We start from the raw sequence: 17,804 nt of genomic DNA, 5'->3' as shown, positions 1-17,804 counted from the left end.
GGATACGACCCTTATTACCGGTATTACTACACCGTGAAAATCAAGTGAAGTGATTGGCCCTTATTACCGGTATCATTTCACGGTGAAAGTCGAGTGAAGTAAATTTAGGTCCTTAGCACAGAAGTCGCTTCAAAGACAAAAGTAATTATTTGGATGAACTTGATGTCATTATGACCATCACGCCACCAACATTTCGTTGAAATGAGTTTTTACCACTACAGTGATCACTTCACTATGCGTGATACTGGTAATACAGAAAATCAAGTGAAGTGAATGTGAAAGTGGAAGTGAGAACGGTAATAATGGCCTAATTCTAGTCAAAAGCGAATGGCAGCAATGTTAAATGTTTCAACAATAAACAATTTGTGACCGTTCAAAAGCTATGGGTTAAGTCTGAAAGAGTAAAAAATGGATGTCACATGAATTCACATTGAAAGACAGATGGAAAACAGACGTAGCACTTGTGAAATTCTACTTCAAAGACACGAAAGAAAACCAGTTTTTTATCGAATTGTTACTGATGATGAGAAATGGAATTATTTTAAGAATCCTAAACTATAGAAATCATGGCGGGAGAACCAGAAACATTGACTGCAAAACCAGATCGCCATAGACAATAAATGATCAATGCAAATCATGAATTGATTTGAAAACGACCAGAATGGGCCAGAAAAATATTTTTGTAACATAATGCACCTGCATACATAACAAAACCGATTCAGGATATACTCAAAGCATTTGACTGGGAGCTGCTACCGTACCCGTCTTATTCACCACACTAGGCCCCTTTCGGTTACCATTAGATTTCATCATTTTTAGCTGAGCAGCTTTTCGATTCCTACGAAGTCGAAAATTGGGCGACTGATTAGTTTGCCTCAAACGAATAACATTTCTATTAGAGTGGTATCCATAAATGCCCAGAAAATTGAAGTATTCTTCAAATAATTCTGTTTGATTGTTAAGAAAAAAATGTTTTTTCGTGTATCAACTACACTCAAAACAAAAATCACTTAGCAGTCAAATGCAAAACCATGTGATTATTTTCCATAATACTTTACACGTAAGAGTTACTTTTTGCATATAATAAAAATCACTCTAGGCAACATGTATGTTTCATGTGATTTTCACTTACCTTTTATTGGAATATCACATGTGTCTTATTTGAAATTAACACATTAATTATATAAATTTCACTCAAATTCTGTGTTTTTCAATGATAATCAAATGATTTTACTTTGATATAATATTAGTATGACTGGAATATAATAAATTAAAATTATTTTATCTTTTCTTCATGTGAAACATATATTCCAAATGAGAGCAGTTTTCTTATTTTTATAAGAACAATTAAATCGCTTGTAGTTTTTGAATAACAATTATGTACGCTAAATTGATTGTTATTATGACTGGCACACTCATCCATATGAAAGCTAAATTCCGTTGCCCATGTATAATTATACTTGGAAACGTAAATGTCGCACCAAACTGTTGGCAGTTGAGACTATTTTGCGGTTGAGAAATCAAAGTGAGTTCCACTATTCTAGATTGAATCAGTTATAAATATAGAACGGAACAGCTAGACTAGGCAGAGCCTGATCAGAAAAAAATTGATTTTTACTTTTACCTTCTACTTGAGAGGGTCAAACCGGTTTTGCTTCGTCGCTTTAAGTGACGGTGGCCCTTATTACCGATGTCACTACACGGTGAAAACCAAGTGAAGTGACTGTGACCTTAAATAAAATAAACCTAGATTCCCCAGTGTAATAGTACTGTAGTTGAGAAACCCGTGACACCAAAAGCGCCGTCTGGTGCAGAATGGGTGCGTAAATGCTCCTAAAATGCATGCATAAAGTTGCCTGCGCATTTAACACAACCACAGTAGCATAAATCAAATAAACATAGATTTCTCACTGTACGGTGACACTAACAGCACCTCTAGTGAGAAACGGGTGTACTATTTTCCATTAGCTTCTGTGGTTGTGTTAAATGCGCAGGCAACTTTATGCATGCATTTTAGGAGCATTTACGCACCCATACTCCACCAGACGGCGCTTTTGGTGTCACGGGTTGCTCGCCTATATTACTATTACACTGGGGAATCTATGTTTATTTGATTTATGACAGTAGCTAATGGAAAAAAGTGCACCCGTTTCTCACTAGAGGTGCTGTTAGTGTCACCGTACAGTGAGAAATCTATGTTTACTTAATTTATGCTGTGACCCTTATTATGGGTATCATTTCACGGTGGAAATCAAGTGAAGTGAATGTAGGTCCTTATTACGAAAGTCGCTTTAGAGTCAAAAGTAAATACTTGGATGAACTTGATGTCATTATTACCATCACGCCACCAACATTTTGTTGAAAAAAATAGTTTTTTCCACCACAGTGATCACTTCACTATGCGTGATATTGGTAATAGGTAAAATAAAGTGAAGTGACATGTAAGTGAAGTGAATGTGAAAGTGGAAGTGAGATCGGTAATATGGGCCGATATAAAATTTTTACTTCCGGAATCCCATCTTACAATTATGCCAAATGACGTACACCCGATCGGAACCATTTCCTCTCCAAAGTGTACTATAAGGGATAGTCATAACACTCCCGCCGTTCAGGACAATTGAATTTCAATATAAATTTCGCATCGAAATGATTTTTAACGGTTCATGGACAGTGGTCTCGCTGTATTTAAAGCAGGAACACGTGAATTACAAAAACAAATTTATTTTCCTTCTTCTTGTTAATAATTATTCAATGGCGTACATATGGATTCGTTTTAGGCTCAAAAAATGAAAAAAAAGGTCAACTTACTAAAGAATAAGGGCTCAATTTCGACATAGTTCTATGATAAGTGAACCCTTCTATATCCTGTTATGCATACATATATAGTGTATGGCTGAAATAGGACTCATACCTGTTATTACTCTTGTAAAATAAAATGAGTAATGAAATAATTCATTAGACGATGCTTTACTTTTTCAAATATCGCACGAAACGGTTGACAGCTTTGCGATCAGCTTCCGATAACTTTTCGAATTCAGAATGTCTCGTGAGCAAATTCTCCCTGTAAAAGATATCATACATCTCAATGATTAACAACAAAGATCAAAGAAAAATCAAACGTACATCGAAAGTCGCTCATCGATCGAAATTTGGGGCAATAGTGGTTCAATCAATTTAAACATACACGTAGCAACTTTATCGTCTGCTTCATTGTTCACTATGTTCATCAGGTGATTTAATATTTTTTCTACTACTTTTCCTATTACATTCGCACATTCTTCCTTCTCGGTAACGGTGAGTTTTGCCAATGCAAACGATTGAAATTTTTTGAGAAATTGCTGAAATTAAAATCGTTACAATCTTTATTGAAAATTACTATCCGTCATACGCACCTTGACGCTGGATTCCGATTTGTACACTATCAGCAGTTGAAATGCTGCCTGGCAAATAATTTCGCAGAACTGTGACGTGTCAACCTGATGCAAAACTACCATCAATTGAATGATTTGCTTTTCCAGTTGCGTATCGATCGAAAAATTGGCTACAATATAATGGGTGTCGGTGATTCGAGGCAAGGATTTGTGAAGCTTGTATAGATCGATGTATTTCGTTAGGACTTGTTTTTGTTTAGCAATCGGAGTCTCATGCCAATCTGAAAATAGGTTATATAACATTATTTATAATTGAAAGTCGAGAGAAAAGTTTCTGGATTTATGGTAAAAACATCAATGAAAGAAACAAAGGTACTTTGAAGAAAACCAAATTCTATTCAAGCGCATAACAATACGATTATTTGCCACTAACATTACAAAACTAACGAACAATTTCAGTTATTTTACTCATCGCCACCCTCTTCTTCTTCGTCAAATTCTCCTTCTTCGTCGGCGGTCGCTTCCTGATACTGCTGGTACTCGGAGACCAAATCGTTCATGTTGCTTTCCGCTTCCGTAAATTCCATCTCGTCCATTCCTTCGCCAGTGTACCAGTGCAGGAAGGCCTTCCTCCGGAACATAGCAGTGAACTGCTCTGCGATTCGTTTGAAAATCTCCTGAATCGCGGTCGAGTTGCCGATAAACGTAGAGGACATCTTCAGACCCCGTGGCGGGATGTCACATACGGCTGTTTTAACATTGTTAGGTATCCATTCCACAAAATAACTGCTGTTTTTGCTTTGAACGTTAAGCATTTGCTCGTCGACTTCCTTCATCGACATACGCCCGCGGAATATTGCCGCAACGGTCAGATAACGTCCGTGCCGTGGATCACATGCGGCCATCATGTTCTTGGCATCGAACATTTGTTGAGTTAGCTCTGGTACGGTTAGAGCGCGATATTGTTGCGACCCGCGGGATGTTAGTGGCGCAAAACCAGTCATAAAGAAATGCAATCGAGGAAATGGAACCATATTCACAGCCAACTTGCGCAGATCCGCATTTAATTGACCGGGAAAGCGCAAACAGGTGGTAACGCCAGACATCGTGGCTGACACCAAATGGTTTAAATCCCCGTAGGTTGGGGTCGTGAGCTTTAGTGTTCGAAAACAGATATCGTATAACGCTTCGTTATCTATGCAGTAAGACTCGTCTGTGTTTTCCACCAGCTGGTGCACGCTAAGCGTAGCGTTATATGGTTCTACAACTGTATCGGAAACCTTTGGTGATGGAACGACCGAGAATGTATTCATAATGCGATCTGGATACTCTTCGCGAATTTTTGAAATCAAAAGTGTTCCCATACCTACGAAAGCAACATTTTCAAAATAACGTGAGGAAACATATTAAAAATAGAGTACCTGAACCAGTTCCACCACCGAGTGAGTGTGTGAGCTGGAAACCTTGGAGACAATCGCAACCTTCAGACTCTTTGCGGACCACGTCCAAAACGGAATCTACCAGCTCAGCACCTTCCGTGTAGTGACCCTTTGCCCAATTGTTTCCGGCTCCGGATTGACCAAACACGAAATTGTCCGGTCGGAATAGCTGGCCAAAAGGACCAGCCCTCACCGAGTCCATAGTTCCTGGTTCTAGATCGACCAGCACAGCACGTGGAACATACTTGCCACCAGTAGCTTCGTTGTAGTACACGTTGATACGTTCTAGTTGCAGATCGCTGTCTCCGCAATAGGCACCGGTGGCATCTATTCCGTGTTCATCGGAAATAACTTCCCAGAACTTGGCTCCTATTTGATTACCACATTGGCCGGCTTGAATGTGAACAATTTCACGCATTTTACGATATTCTGCTCCAAGAAAAAACACTCGCTACCCGTTCAATTTTCGATGTGAGGAGAAGATTCCAATTGTGTCCGTTTAGGTCGGCGATGAAAATCGATGTGAAAATTTTCATCTATCCATCGGCAGTCAAGGTTACTATTTCTTTTCATGACACACTATGATTGATTCCGTTTTTTTTTGCGCCACGTGTAACTAGCATGCAAAAACATACTATCGCGCAAATATGGAGGAATATTGCATAAAAGAATTCTGCGTCATCTGTTATGGGTTCGTACCATAATATCGACGAATGATATGATCTTGATACCTTAGTTTGTGTAAACATTTTCAAAATAATTGAGGTCATTGCACTATAATTTACAACAAATTCGTCAGTCATCAGATCAGTACAATAGTCATTTATTTTTTTTCGTTAATTTGCTATCTGTAGTCATAGCCGCTCTGGCCGATTTTTGGCTTTACATTACTCCTACTAACTTTCTAATATTCAGAGAAATCTAGATATAAAAGATTCCTAGAGTTGTAGAAAACAATAAGGACAATAGCCTTACGTATTGCACATAACTACGGTAGATACTTTTTCCGTGGTGGTGCGGTTCGCTAGACGATTATTAGAGTTTGGTGTTCTGGAATGAGGCTCCACTTGGGCTCCACTCACAGTATAAACAAAAAGGACGTGAAGAGACTCCATCGAGGTTTCAACAGCATAGAACTTTTTTCGCGTGTCTAATAGTAATTATATCAGTATGAAAATACTATGGGTTCAATAAAAAATGTTGATTGGATGCATTTTTTATTGTACATATAGGAGTTGAGAGAAGCTATTGTAACAATTATTCGGGAAATATCCGAACCTACATTCAAAATTCGCGAGTATAAAACATCACCGCAACTAAATTTTGGTAACAATGTTAAATGTAATTTTTTCTGGAAATGCACGTGTGGCTGTAGTTTCTGATAAAGGAATATTATGCAATCACTGTCAAAGCCGACTTTTGAACCGACTGCCATAAAATATTCGACTCAGTTTGCTGGAATCAGATAATGTATGTGTGTATGTAACAAAAATAAGCACCCGAATTTCTCGTAGATCGCTCAACCGATTTTCTTAAACTTATATGGAAGACCCCATAGCCTCTTAGAGCAAATTCAGCAGCTGCAAGATTCATACACTGTAAAACACTGCTGGGACTGCCAGTTTTTCTTGTTTTAAAATCCAGATTTAAATTTTGTAACTGGCATAAATTATGCATCTAGAACTAAAACACTACTGAATATGCCCTTAGTCTGCTATTGAATTTTCTTCGAATCCTACTTCTGGTTCCAGAATAACGTTGAAAAATTTGCAAAAGAATGAATAAAAGTGTACTTGATTATCTCAGAGACCGCTTGGCTAATTTTCACTAGCTTAGGATCGAATGAACAATCTTACAAACTCAAAAAACCATGTCGAATTTTAGCCGGAGGTGACATCCGGTTACGGAATAAGGGCATGTTCAGGAGTGTTCTTGTTCTAGATGTATACTGCCCAAACTTTCATATCAGTCCCATATGGAAAGTCGGTATGTCGAGAAAAAGACGATTAAAATTTTATTTTCGAATTTTTTGATTTATTGCGCTACCTAATGCTAAATCATGGTATCATTACATGAAATATCGATAATACACCGTTGCTATTCCAATATTGCTACAAATGAAATTATTGAAATTTGCACTGAATGGGACTGATATGCGGGTACTTTGCATATGGGACAGGAATAAGTTGATATTTTTTCCACATTTTAATGAACAAACCATAAACTTTCATTGCAATTTCTGAGAGTATATTAAGGATAGATTGCATTCCTGAAGCTAACTCAATATCGGCGAAAATTGATATGGGACTGATATGCGAGTATGGGCAGTATAATTCATGTCAGTTTTAAAATTTAAGTCTAGGAATTATAAGGGCATATTCAGGAGTGTTCTAGTTCTAGATGCATAATTTATGATAGTTTTAAAATTTTCTTCAAGAATTTATAACAAAATAAACTGGCAGCCCCAGCAGCGTTTTATCCGTGTTTCAAATATAGAAAAAATAGAACGGCAGCGTATACCAGTTTTAAATTTGACAGTAGAACTGTTCGAATAAATAAAACTAAAACGGTTTGCTGGGGATACGTTTGTTTCAGTTTCAGTTTCATTATAGACCACCCATGTAAATCTTGCAGCTGTTGAATTTGCTCTAACAGGCTGATAAGTTTAAAAATTTTAATTTCAAGAACGTGTTTCTTTACAAGACACAAAAAACCGAGCAAAATAGCCGTGTTTTTTCAGTAATCAGTTAATGACCAAATACATTGATTTAAGGAATGTCGGATTGACTGTATATTCCGAACCGGAAATCACTCCGATTTCCACAAACACAGATTCAAACGGAAGCTGTCATGGTCTCTTAAGTTGATGTAGTCCGGATCCAGTTTTACAGGGTGAAATGTGTTTGAAATTGCAACCCGTGACTTAGAGCGACAATGCAAAAAAACGGAATAAATCGGAAAAGTTTAGCTCAAATCTGAGTTAATTTATAGGTTTGTTGCTAACCAAACAAACCGATTCAAACTATACTAGTTCTCAGGTCCGGAAGTACCACCCTTCGTTGTGAAGATGTGTGAGTCTTTAGGGTAGGACAAAATTTTGATTTCAGCTTCACCGAACTTCTCGTAGCCCTTTTAGATCCCATTAGAGCTATGCAAAATTTTTGCTCGATCAGTGAAACTTAATTTACGCGCCCGCGGTTTAAAGTTTTTAAGGGATTTAGTATGGGGAAATTTACTTTTTGCAAAAAGATTCTTTTTAGTAACAAACCATGTTTCAAAGTCATGTAAATTGATATGTTTGCGTTTCGATTTTGACTCATAGTGGATAGTAATTCAAATTGAACTACTTAAAGTAAAACTCTGCAGTTCGATTTGAACCGCTAAGAAGATGTAAAGTTTCTGCTATTTGCAGAACACGTTTTTTCTTTGCATCAAAATACAATGTCTATACTGACGTGCCGAACGAAAACGTGTTTTCGTCTCTTTCTGGCCGATGCAGATTTGGTCATCCAGGGGTTAGCCAAATTTTGTGCTAGAGCACATAACCGATTATGATACTACCTTGATCAAAACGATCCCAGAATTTATTCAGAAAATGAAAAATACAAGATTATTTATCAAAATCGACATTATCCCCCATCGATTGCAACACACTTATGCCAGCACTTGATCCGATCCTTGAAACATTTTTTATATTCAGTTTTCGGTATGGCTATCAAAGCCATCTGCGATTTTTACATAATCTCATCTCGGGTGCTGAAACGCGTTTCACGGAGCGGTTTCTTGAGTCGACCAAATAGGAAAAAGTCGCAGGGAGTCAAAGCAGGTGAATCCGGTGGTTGCTGAATGGTATTCGTTTCACCAAATGTTCACGGATAACGATGATATTGTGTGACGGTGCGTTATCGTGGTGCAAGATCCACAAGTTTTCGGCCCACAAATCTGGTCTTTTTCAGCGAACTGCTCCACGCAAACATCTCAAAGCCCAAAGAATACTCCAAATAGTCGATTTGCGGTCTACGGTCATCCATTCTTTGATTTTGTTGATGTTTTCGTCGGTTTTCGATGTCGATTTCGTGAAGGCACCGAAGAGCACCCATGCGTTGGTTATATTGTGGAAGAATTGATTTCAATCAAACGCGTATTAATGAAAAAAGAATTAATCATTCAAACGTATTTTTCGTCATACGGTGGCGCAATAGACGCTTACAGTACAAGCAACGTATAAGGCGAAATCGGAAACACTCGGCTTTGGTGTTGCCGAAGTCAGGAACACTCGACTTCAGTACTGCCCGAAAATCCAAGCACCGTTGCTTGGTAAATACACGACCACCGCTACGGGTGCTTTTACTGCTGCGCAGGGTGTTTGTTATTCAACACGGGCACGAAGCGTAGTATTCAATACTCCTGGTGGTGTGCTCACGATTGAAGGTGAGTACCGTGCAGAACGGATCCGTGTTTTTGCCATGCCTATTTTCTTCCGAGTATCGTTGCCGAAACACTCATAACATTTGCAATGTCGTCGCATCATTGAAACCGTTTTTAATTTAATGAAAACTCGTTCAATTCCATTTTGAAAATTATGCAAAATCGAGGACACGCACAATCGCAGATGTACTCAATACAGCGTAATTTTTACAAATGTCCAGATATCAAACTGAAAATTTGATAGAAAATCAATGACAGATGTGGCAACCTAAAAAAATCTGTTCGGATGACTGAGAGCGCAACACGGTTGGGATTCCGGGAACTGTTTTGATCAAGGTAGTATGTTTACCTTTCGTCTTTGACTCATCAGTGCAAAGCAGTTCAAATTGAACTGCTTAATGCAAAACTCGGCAGTTCAATTCGAACCGCTAAGCAGACATAAAGTTTCTGCTATTTGCAGAACACTTTTTTGTTTGCATCGAAATGAAATGTCTATATTGACGTGCCGAGCGAAAACGTGTTTTCGACTCAAATAGCAGAAACTTTACGTCTGCTTAGCGGTGCATTTTCCTTTTTGTGTGATGTTCTTCGGCCTCCCCAGTGTTGAAATAAAACTTACTCGATGGTGTATCACTCTAGTGAAATGCCATCACTGCCATGCAATGATTCTGAAAGCTAAGAATCGACTGCGAAGTCTGTTGAAACAGAAAGTTCGAATTCCACAACAGGAATGTTATGCCAATACTTTGCTTTGTGAGGCAAGTTTGATAAGGATTTATGGGACAAGAGTGAGATTTTTTTTTGCTATAATTTTTTATTTCTAATTTTTGCACTACTGTATAAAATTATCTATTCTACACTTACACTTGATATGTAAACAGTCTAATTATTTTTTAGAGTATACAATTTTATTCACAGACTGGAATATTTTATCCTTATCCAAACTAACTCATATGAATAATATTAAATGTTATTCTTCAAAATAATCTTAGCTCTGTTTGTATGTTGATCGAACATACCCCACAAGCTACCTCGACAAAACGAGACGTTAGAGTAGATGTAAGTATAATTTATTATTATGTTTATCGATTATGTATAGTGTAGAGCAGGAGTTTCCAAACTATTGTGGGTCATGGACCCCGTTACTAAAATTAGCTTAGGCCTTAGACCCCCATCAACAAATTCCTTTGAAAATTCTATTTCTTGCATTTGTAATATTGATGTATAATACTTACCAATTTCGGTGGATGGTCAAATAAAAACAACTTTTTTAGCATGAATATTTCAAATAACAACTTATATCAAACAATAGGGGGTCGATTTCTAGACCTCGTCAACCCCCATGGTCAGTTTTCGTTTACGTCGACCGTCGTACGTAGAGTGATATTAATTCTTTCATATGTGATGTGATGTGATGTGAAGTGAAGCCACCATCAGTTCAAGGACTTGCCAGTGGATGCGGGTAGACTTACAGTAGCCCCGATATGACTCATCCATTCACCTTCTTACTATAGCTGTTACCGAAAAGCGAACAAAAAGGGTTGGGCGGATATGTAAGTAGAGTCACTTACTCGTATTCCGCGGGAAAAAAGATGCTTTTCCAACCATAATATCCAGTGCGTGGATGAAGCATATCGCTATACATGCTTGAACCCGCCTGATGGTTTGTTTGAGAAGGGCGCGTCAGACTCATGTCTAACCTTCAGAAGGAAACAAGTTTCCTTCAAGTGACTTGGGCTGGCTATCCACAATCCCTCGTCCAGTCATCGATTCGCCCGATGCCCTGATGCTCCCTCCCTTTACGCCCACATGATAAATGGTTTATATTAATAAATACAATGAAACATAGTGTGATGAAATTAATATAACATAAAATCATATAATATAATGCGGTATAATATAATAAAATGTAATATAGTATAATATAATATTTGATAAAATAATATACAAATAATATATAACAGTTAATGTAGAGTGTCAGTTATGCTCTTCTATCTTCGCAACACTGCAGGAAGTAAAGTATTTCTTTTCTAATAATGATAATATCCACATCAATAAAAATAATATATAATATTATTAATCATAGCAAAATGATAGTAATAACTATGAATGTAATAGTGAAAATAATGTTATAAATAATAATATATAATACAATGAAAAAATGACATGTTGCGATATGCTATGATATATATTATTATGTATAATGGGCTTGAGTTTATAAGCCATTTCGTCCCCTCTCCTACTGCCACCAACACCTTCCATCGACCAATTGTCACCACATACACACGTGTAGGCATGAGTCAGGAACCTGTGAGTAGCAAGCTCACCTTGTGACGACCTTGATGTTTAGTTGAAGGATTACTTTAAAAGTGATGACTTATAAGGAAAACAATTGTATATGTTGAGCAGTGGTACATGGTACTACTCATAATGAATTTCACAAATGACTCGTCGTGAGTGAAACTTCAATTCGATTCGACCTGAGTATATGATAACAGCAAATATCCTTCTACCTAAAAGCATCGAGCAGAGCTCAGTACGAACAAAAAAGTATAGAAATTCCCTAATCCATTCATCAATTCGTCTGATGTCCTGATGCTTCCTCCCCTTACGTACCCACAACAAATGTTTTTAAAATAATTCAATAGAAGTATATGGTATAATACAACACAATATAATATAATACAATATAATATAACATAATATAATGTAATATAATATAACACAATTCAATATACGATAACATAATTGCTTACAGTGTCACACACACCAGATGGTCTGTCTAGTTGCTCTCGCTCCAATTAATTTAATCTTGCAAAATTTTCATATAATATAATAGTCATGTATATAATATAAACTAGTATACTTAGAAATCTCTTGAAAAGATTCCTAGTTGGTCATATAGGGAAAGCTTGTTTAGTTAGAAAACGTGTGTAGTTGATTTGCCAAAAATTTCCATAAAATATCGAATGGCTAAAACACTATCTTAGAAATGCGAATCCACATTTGCTATATTAAATGTGAAAATGTTTAATTTTCAATTTTCAGATGAACCATTGATTTCACGAGAAAATGAAAAGATAATACAGTCTAATGAAAACAAATAAAAATACATCGGTTAAACATATTTCGAATAGACGGCGGTGTTTAGTCTAGTGTGTTATGTTTTGATTTCGCGATACGTAAGCATCGTTGATTCAACGAAATATGAAAATTTGGAATGATCTCACCGGTATTCACACTCGCAGTTCGTCCGACAACGTAATTATAACACTGTGATCGAACGTCGATTCTGCTGCCTACATTGGAAGATGTCACCGAAAATTCGTTATAGCCACAACTTCAGCTATTTACCGCGAGACGGCGCATCACTACCAAAAAAGCAAAAAGTTTAGCGCTCGCGCTTTTGATGGTCAGAAACACGATGGTTATTGTCCCGTATTAAATTTTCGAAATTACGCTAACAAATAAGTAACCTTTGGGACTCCTGACATCTGTCATTAGCACAACACTTTTTTTATTACAATAAGGCCTACCACACTCACTTATTCCTCGGTCAAAAGATTCATCAATCGATTTTGCCAATCGAATAAAACTATAAATAGCACCTGCTTCAATATATCGTACAACTGGTATATTTTTTAGACATTTCCTCCTTTAAAATACAAGTAGTTGGCAGCTACATTCCAAGGAATTAAAAGCATCAACACTCGTAAAGTGATTCGGAAGTCGAAAATCTAACGCAACAATAATCCGGATGGCGCAGCCCGAGCGAAGCAAAGCGCAAGAATACAGAGCAATAGAAAAATGCGACCGTACGCGACGAGTGGTCTACACGAACTCTGTGATATTAATTCTTTCATATGACCACAAACGTATAAACTAGACTGAAATTCTGCCCTCGCGAGCCCCCAACACAAACCACCTCTATATAGTTGAGGTCGTTTGCTCGGATTACCCAAAGCTGACGGGCTATCTCCCAGTTAAGTCCAAACGAGCGACAGCAAGGTCGGACAGCAGGTTGGTTTGAGGTATAGGTGTTACTATACGAGGCTGCATTCAAAACATGTTTGACAATAGCTTCGCGTAGAACTGAGTATTCACTAAGAAATGTTAGTTTGATCAGAAATATATCTCAAGAACATTCGACATGCTAAGAACAGATTTGGGTAAAATGCTCGACATTTTACTTAAACAAAACATATAGCTATTTTTTTAATTAAGCGAATATTGGTGCAGTCTAGAGATGGGCAAAACAACTCATTTCAAAGAACCGTTCAGTGATGCAGAGTTCTATTGAAAGAACTAGTTCTCGAGAGTCGTTCGTTCGTTATTTTCATACTTAGTTAGCCTGTAGAATGACAAACCGAGATCACAATTAGAACGGAGGCTACGTAGTTTTCACTACCGTTCTCGAAAAAGATTGAGCGAGCAAAAAAGGTCTACGACTTTGAACTGAAGAACTATTGGCCATTCATTCTTTCAAAAGAACTAGTTCTTTTGAACCGATCGCGAACGAATTGTCCATCTCTAGTGCAGTCCAAATAATTTTAATTTGGTTTTCTAGATGCGTACTATTACTTCAAAGACGTTAATTTTATGCCAAATGATCGTTTCGCCAAATGCCAATCATGTCAATTAGCCGTTTGCCAAATAACCATTATGCCAAATGGGTTTATGACAAACAGCGTTGTGTCAAACGGTATTATGCCAAACGACCTTATGCCAAATGGGATAGCGCTGTACGTTTCAAACATAAAACTATATAATAAAATAAAAATTGGGAAGCACTTTTTTTAGTTTTAGTCACACTGGTTTAATCGTCTTGTTTGACCAATTTTCGATCGTAACACCCTTTATAAAACCTATTTTAGCAGATGAACGTGCGTATTTTGAATCCCTTCGATCGAGGCAAGTAAACGCCACCATCTACAAACCGCCCCGGTTTTTCTCCATGACCACGAGTGAACTATGTTAGCTGAGAATCAAACGCACCCTTAGTGTTTTCGAGAGAAAGGGACGGCGAACCATCTATTGATACAGGTGGAAGACGGAACTATGAATTGTTCGAAGATGCTTGGGGAACTACGCACAGGTATGTTATTGGGACGTTGGTACAAGAAATAGAGGAACACAGAGCCAGGTCGATCATAAGGAGGATGTCTTAAAAAGTATTGGTGCCTTGGCTAGTGGCTAGACCGGGTTCTTTGATGATGTTTGCTATACAGAAATATAATCACAAAACTAGACTGAAGAGAAAATTTACGTTGTCGGATTTTACTAGTTCTATTACAACAATTTCATTTGAGTACTTACCATACTGCTTAGAAAAAAGGTAATTTAACAGATACTTTGCCATCATTTCTAGGTCGACCGGTTTAACTTCATAATCAATTTGCTGTAGTTCATCAATGTCGAAATGAATCCCGCTCTGTGTCATCAACAACAAATCGCACAACGTAGTAAATACATGCACGCTAGTATCGAGGGATTCGTCAAACTTGGCCAATTTTCTCATCATTAGACGTAGCAACTCCAATACACGTTTTTTGAATCGATGGCCTGTATACGCATACTGACTGGAGTTATCCAAAATTCCAACGATTGTACCAGACTGATACGCATTAATTACGGCAAAGAACGCACATTTATACAAGCGACAAAATATGCTCACTTGATTACTATCCAAGTTAAACTCGTTTAACAGACGAAAATCGTTGACGAGGATTCTCATTGTAGTTGGAAGATGGGTGTCTAGATTTTGATCAAGCTCTAGAAATGCGGTCAGTCTGATCTGACCAGTGACATACTTTGCTGTAAGAGACTTGTCCTTTCCCTGTTAGAATAAGAAAAAAATACAATTAGGCTCCTAAGATACGATTTACAATAACTGTTTTCTCTAGAAGCCTATTATCGAAATCGATTAAGTAAACTCGCACTACTTACAATATTTCGACTTGTGAATAGAGCTCTCGTTTCAATGAAGTCGTTTGCATATTTATTTAGAATTTCGGACCATATTTGTTCAACGTCTATAATGATTCGCCAGTAGCTACGAATCGCCGACAGCGTTCGTATCAATGCATAAAAACACGACGCACTGTAAGCCACCGTTGTAAGAACAGCGAACAGGGCTTCGTAAAATTGCTCTATGTTTACGTTACATATTTGCAATATCCCATGATATGTCGCATATGCTGGCTTCAATAGTTCGATATAAGCGTTCTGACATGGAATACATTTGCGAAGTATTGACGGGTAATTGATTAGGAAGTCCTTCAAAAGCCCGCGTAAACGCCGACTGTCTACGGTTTTGTTGTTCGGTTGTTGCGCTTTCTCTAATCCACGCATCATAAGCGTGTAACATTGGTTTATGACATGTACAATAGAGATAACCATAAACAGATTGTCCTTCTGAGCCAGTTCTCCTTCAAGTAGCTTGAAAAGTGTTTTCCAATCGTCAAAAAATTCCAAATGCCATAAATCGGCTACTAAATCATTTAAGGCGTTCGAAGCATGTTCGTAGCGCTCGTATAATTTTAAGATGCCTAACAAAATAATATTATTGTTGTCTTGATCATCAGGGTGACACAGTGAACTGACATGAAAGTCAATAGCGCATCCTCGAATAGCTTCATCGTTATGGAACATATATTGACGAACTTTAGCGCTGATATCTTCATCAAAAATTGGTTGACCACAGTGTCGTCTGTTTGAAATTGAAGGGAATTAACATATCTACTACTATTCTTAATATTCAAACATCAAACCTCTGAACGCTTACAATAATTTCCAAAGCCATTTTTTCACTTGACTTGAATGTTATCATGGATTGGACAAATCGTTTTCCGGCCGATTGCACGAAGAAGTTCGCAACTAGTTCGATGATTTCAGGGGTTTGTGCATCTTCGTTCAACAAATTTTTAAAACAGTTTGCAATTGTCGAAAACATCTTACAATGACGATGTTGCAAAAGTGATAATACCACTTCCAGAAGACTTCCTTCCAACACGTAAAGTGCAGGGTAAACTTCCAGCAGCTTGCAGAGCCACTCGGCAATGTATGGTAATGTTAAAGAATATCCGCAGCAAGACACAATGTTTTTTTCTAAAAGTTGGCTGACTTTAAATACATATTGCTGCCGTTTTTCTGCATCTTGTAACTGCTCACAATCATCTTCGTTTTTAGTCTTTTCCAACTCTTGTCGGGCATGTTCATGGACCACAGATAAATGAACTAGAACGATTGTGCTCAAGTAACCAGCTGCCATTTTACACTCATCATCATTCGATTCGCAGAAAGCTATCAACAGTCGGATGGTTTTGTTCAACCAGATATTGTTTTCCAGGAGTTCCTGGCGATCATGTGCTATCATCAATTCGAGTAGTTGGAATAAGTGCTTCAGCACATTCGGCTTACTAAATATTTCTAAGTCGCGATAGTTCTATATAAAATTGGAAAATATACATTATATAGTCAGACGTTTGACATTAAGAAACTTACCGAATCAATTACATGTTTTCTTACAAAATCGCGCAGATTTATATGTTCTATATCCTCAGGTTTAATAGAGTACCCATAACCGGTAAAATCAATGCAAAGTTGAAGAATTTCTAATGTTCCAATAGCGATATCTTCACGATAGCGATTCCGCCAACCGTGGTAAATTTGCTGTTGAAATTATATACATATTATTTAAAAATGCTTTTTGAAAAATATTATACCTTTACTGTTTGATCAGATTGCAACAAACAGTATAAAATGCCAGAGGACATCCTTTATGTTTCGTGAACAATTGCCCTACAACAAATGAGCTGGTTGATCTTTCTAAATATTTATTGCAGAAAAGAAAATTACGATAGTGCCACAACTAGGGATGCCAGGTCATTTTTTTTAAATCTGTGATCAAGCCAAAAACCTGTCTGTGAAAATTTGTGCACGCTTCCCTTAACATAATAGCAGATCGGAATCATTTTGGTGAGTAAAAATAAGGTCTCTCAACCAACACCGCTATGTACTTTTTGGTGCTAAACTGTGATCGATTTCAAAAATCTGTAATAAATTTCAGAATCTGTCAAAATCTGGGATCATTTCCAGAAATCTGTGCCATTTTTAGAATCTGTGCAGAAAGTTGAAAATCTGTGAATCATAGATTAATGTGTGAACCTGGCATCCCTGGCCACTACAGTCAGAGATCCCTCTCAGCAGGCGGTTCTATTTTGTTGGTCGTTGAGCGCTTGTTGAACAACATACTGCACGAAATATTCGTCCAGTTTGCTGGAACGGTTTGCTGTTGTTCTTTCTATTGAAAAAATACTGTGAAAATTCGGTGTTACCTTCATATAGAAAGAAGATTTGTTGTTATTCTACGTGAAGTAGAAGTATTGTACAGGTATGTAGTGTTAGTTTAAAAAAATAAGTGGAAAAAACTTTGGAAATTGTCCAGTAAAACTAGTCCAACGAGGCTCCAACTCCTCATATTAAAAATGGCTCAACAATGGACCTCTGTCTGCCGGGTTTGTTGAACGAAAAAAATGGCATTCGGTTCAACGGTCTGTTTCAAAAT

The 17,804-nt window shown here is 37.4% G+C and overlaps 2 protein-coding genes across 2 annotated transcripts; both read right to left on the bottom strand.

Moving 5' to 3' along the window:
- Positions 1–2,733: 2,733 nt before the first annotated feature.
- On the bottom strand, positions 2,734–17,070 carry LOC131429514 (uncharacterized). Its single transcript, XM_058593684.1, has 8 exons — positions 16,963–17,070; positions 16,742–16,909; positions 16,009–16,682; positions 15,185–15,947; positions 14,555–15,074; positions 3,393–3,652; positions 3,124–3,338; positions 2,734–3,061 (listed from the first exon to the last, which is right to left on the bottom strand). Exons 1-8 carry the CDS (start codon positions 17,011–17,013, stop codon positions 2,968–2,970), a joined length of 2,745 nt encoding a protein of 914 aa, XP_058449667.1. The 5' UTR covers positions 17,014–17,070; the 3' UTR covers positions 2,734–2,967.
- Positions 3,745–5,365, bottom strand: LOC131429515 (tubulin beta chain-like). Its single transcript, XM_058593685.1, has 2 exons — positions 4,793–5,365; positions 3,745–4,737 (listed from the first exon to the last, which is right to left on the bottom strand). Exons 1-2 carry the CDS (start codon positions 5,226–5,228, stop codon positions 3,836–3,838), a joined length of 1,338 nt encoding a protein of 445 aa, XP_058449668.1. The 5' UTR covers positions 5,229–5,365; the 3' UTR covers positions 3,745–3,835.
- Positions 17,071–17,804: the final 734 nt, after the last annotated feature.

Source organism: Malaya genurostris, chromosome 2, assembly GCF_030247185.1.
Source record: "Malaya genurostris strain Urasoe2022 chromosome 2, Malgen_1.1, whole genome shotgun sequence".
In the NCBI taxonomy this organism is placed as follows: Eukaryota; Metazoa; Arthropoda; class Insecta; order Diptera; family Culicidae; genus Malaya; species Malaya genurostris.
The sequence above is the reverse complement of the archived record's forward strand: the minus strand, read 5'-3'. Positions and strand labels throughout refer to the sequence as shown.

Excerpts from the sequence above, each read along its gene's own strand:
- LOC131429515 (XM_058593685.1), bottom strand. The coding sequence starts at position 5,228 with ATGCGTGAAATTGTTCACATTCAAGCCGGCCAATGTGGTAATCAAATA. Across the intron at positions 4,738-4,792 it reads CGGTGGTGGAACTGGTTCAG|GTATGGGAACACTTTTGATT; the intron begins GTACTCTATTTT and ends TTGCTTTCGTAG.
- LOC131429514 (XM_058593684.1), bottom strand. The coding sequence starts at position 17,013 with ATGTCCTCTGGCATTTTATACTGTTTGTTGCAATCTGATCAAACAGTA. Across the intron at positions 15,075-15,184 it reads TATTCACAAGTCGAAATATT|GGAAAGGACAAGTCTCTTAC; the intron begins GTAAGTAGTGCG and ends TTATTCTAACAG. Across the intron at positions 3,653-14,554 it reads CCTTTTTTCTAAGCAGTATG|ATTGGCATGAGACTCCGATT; the intron begins GTAAGTACTCAA and ends ACCTATTTTCAG.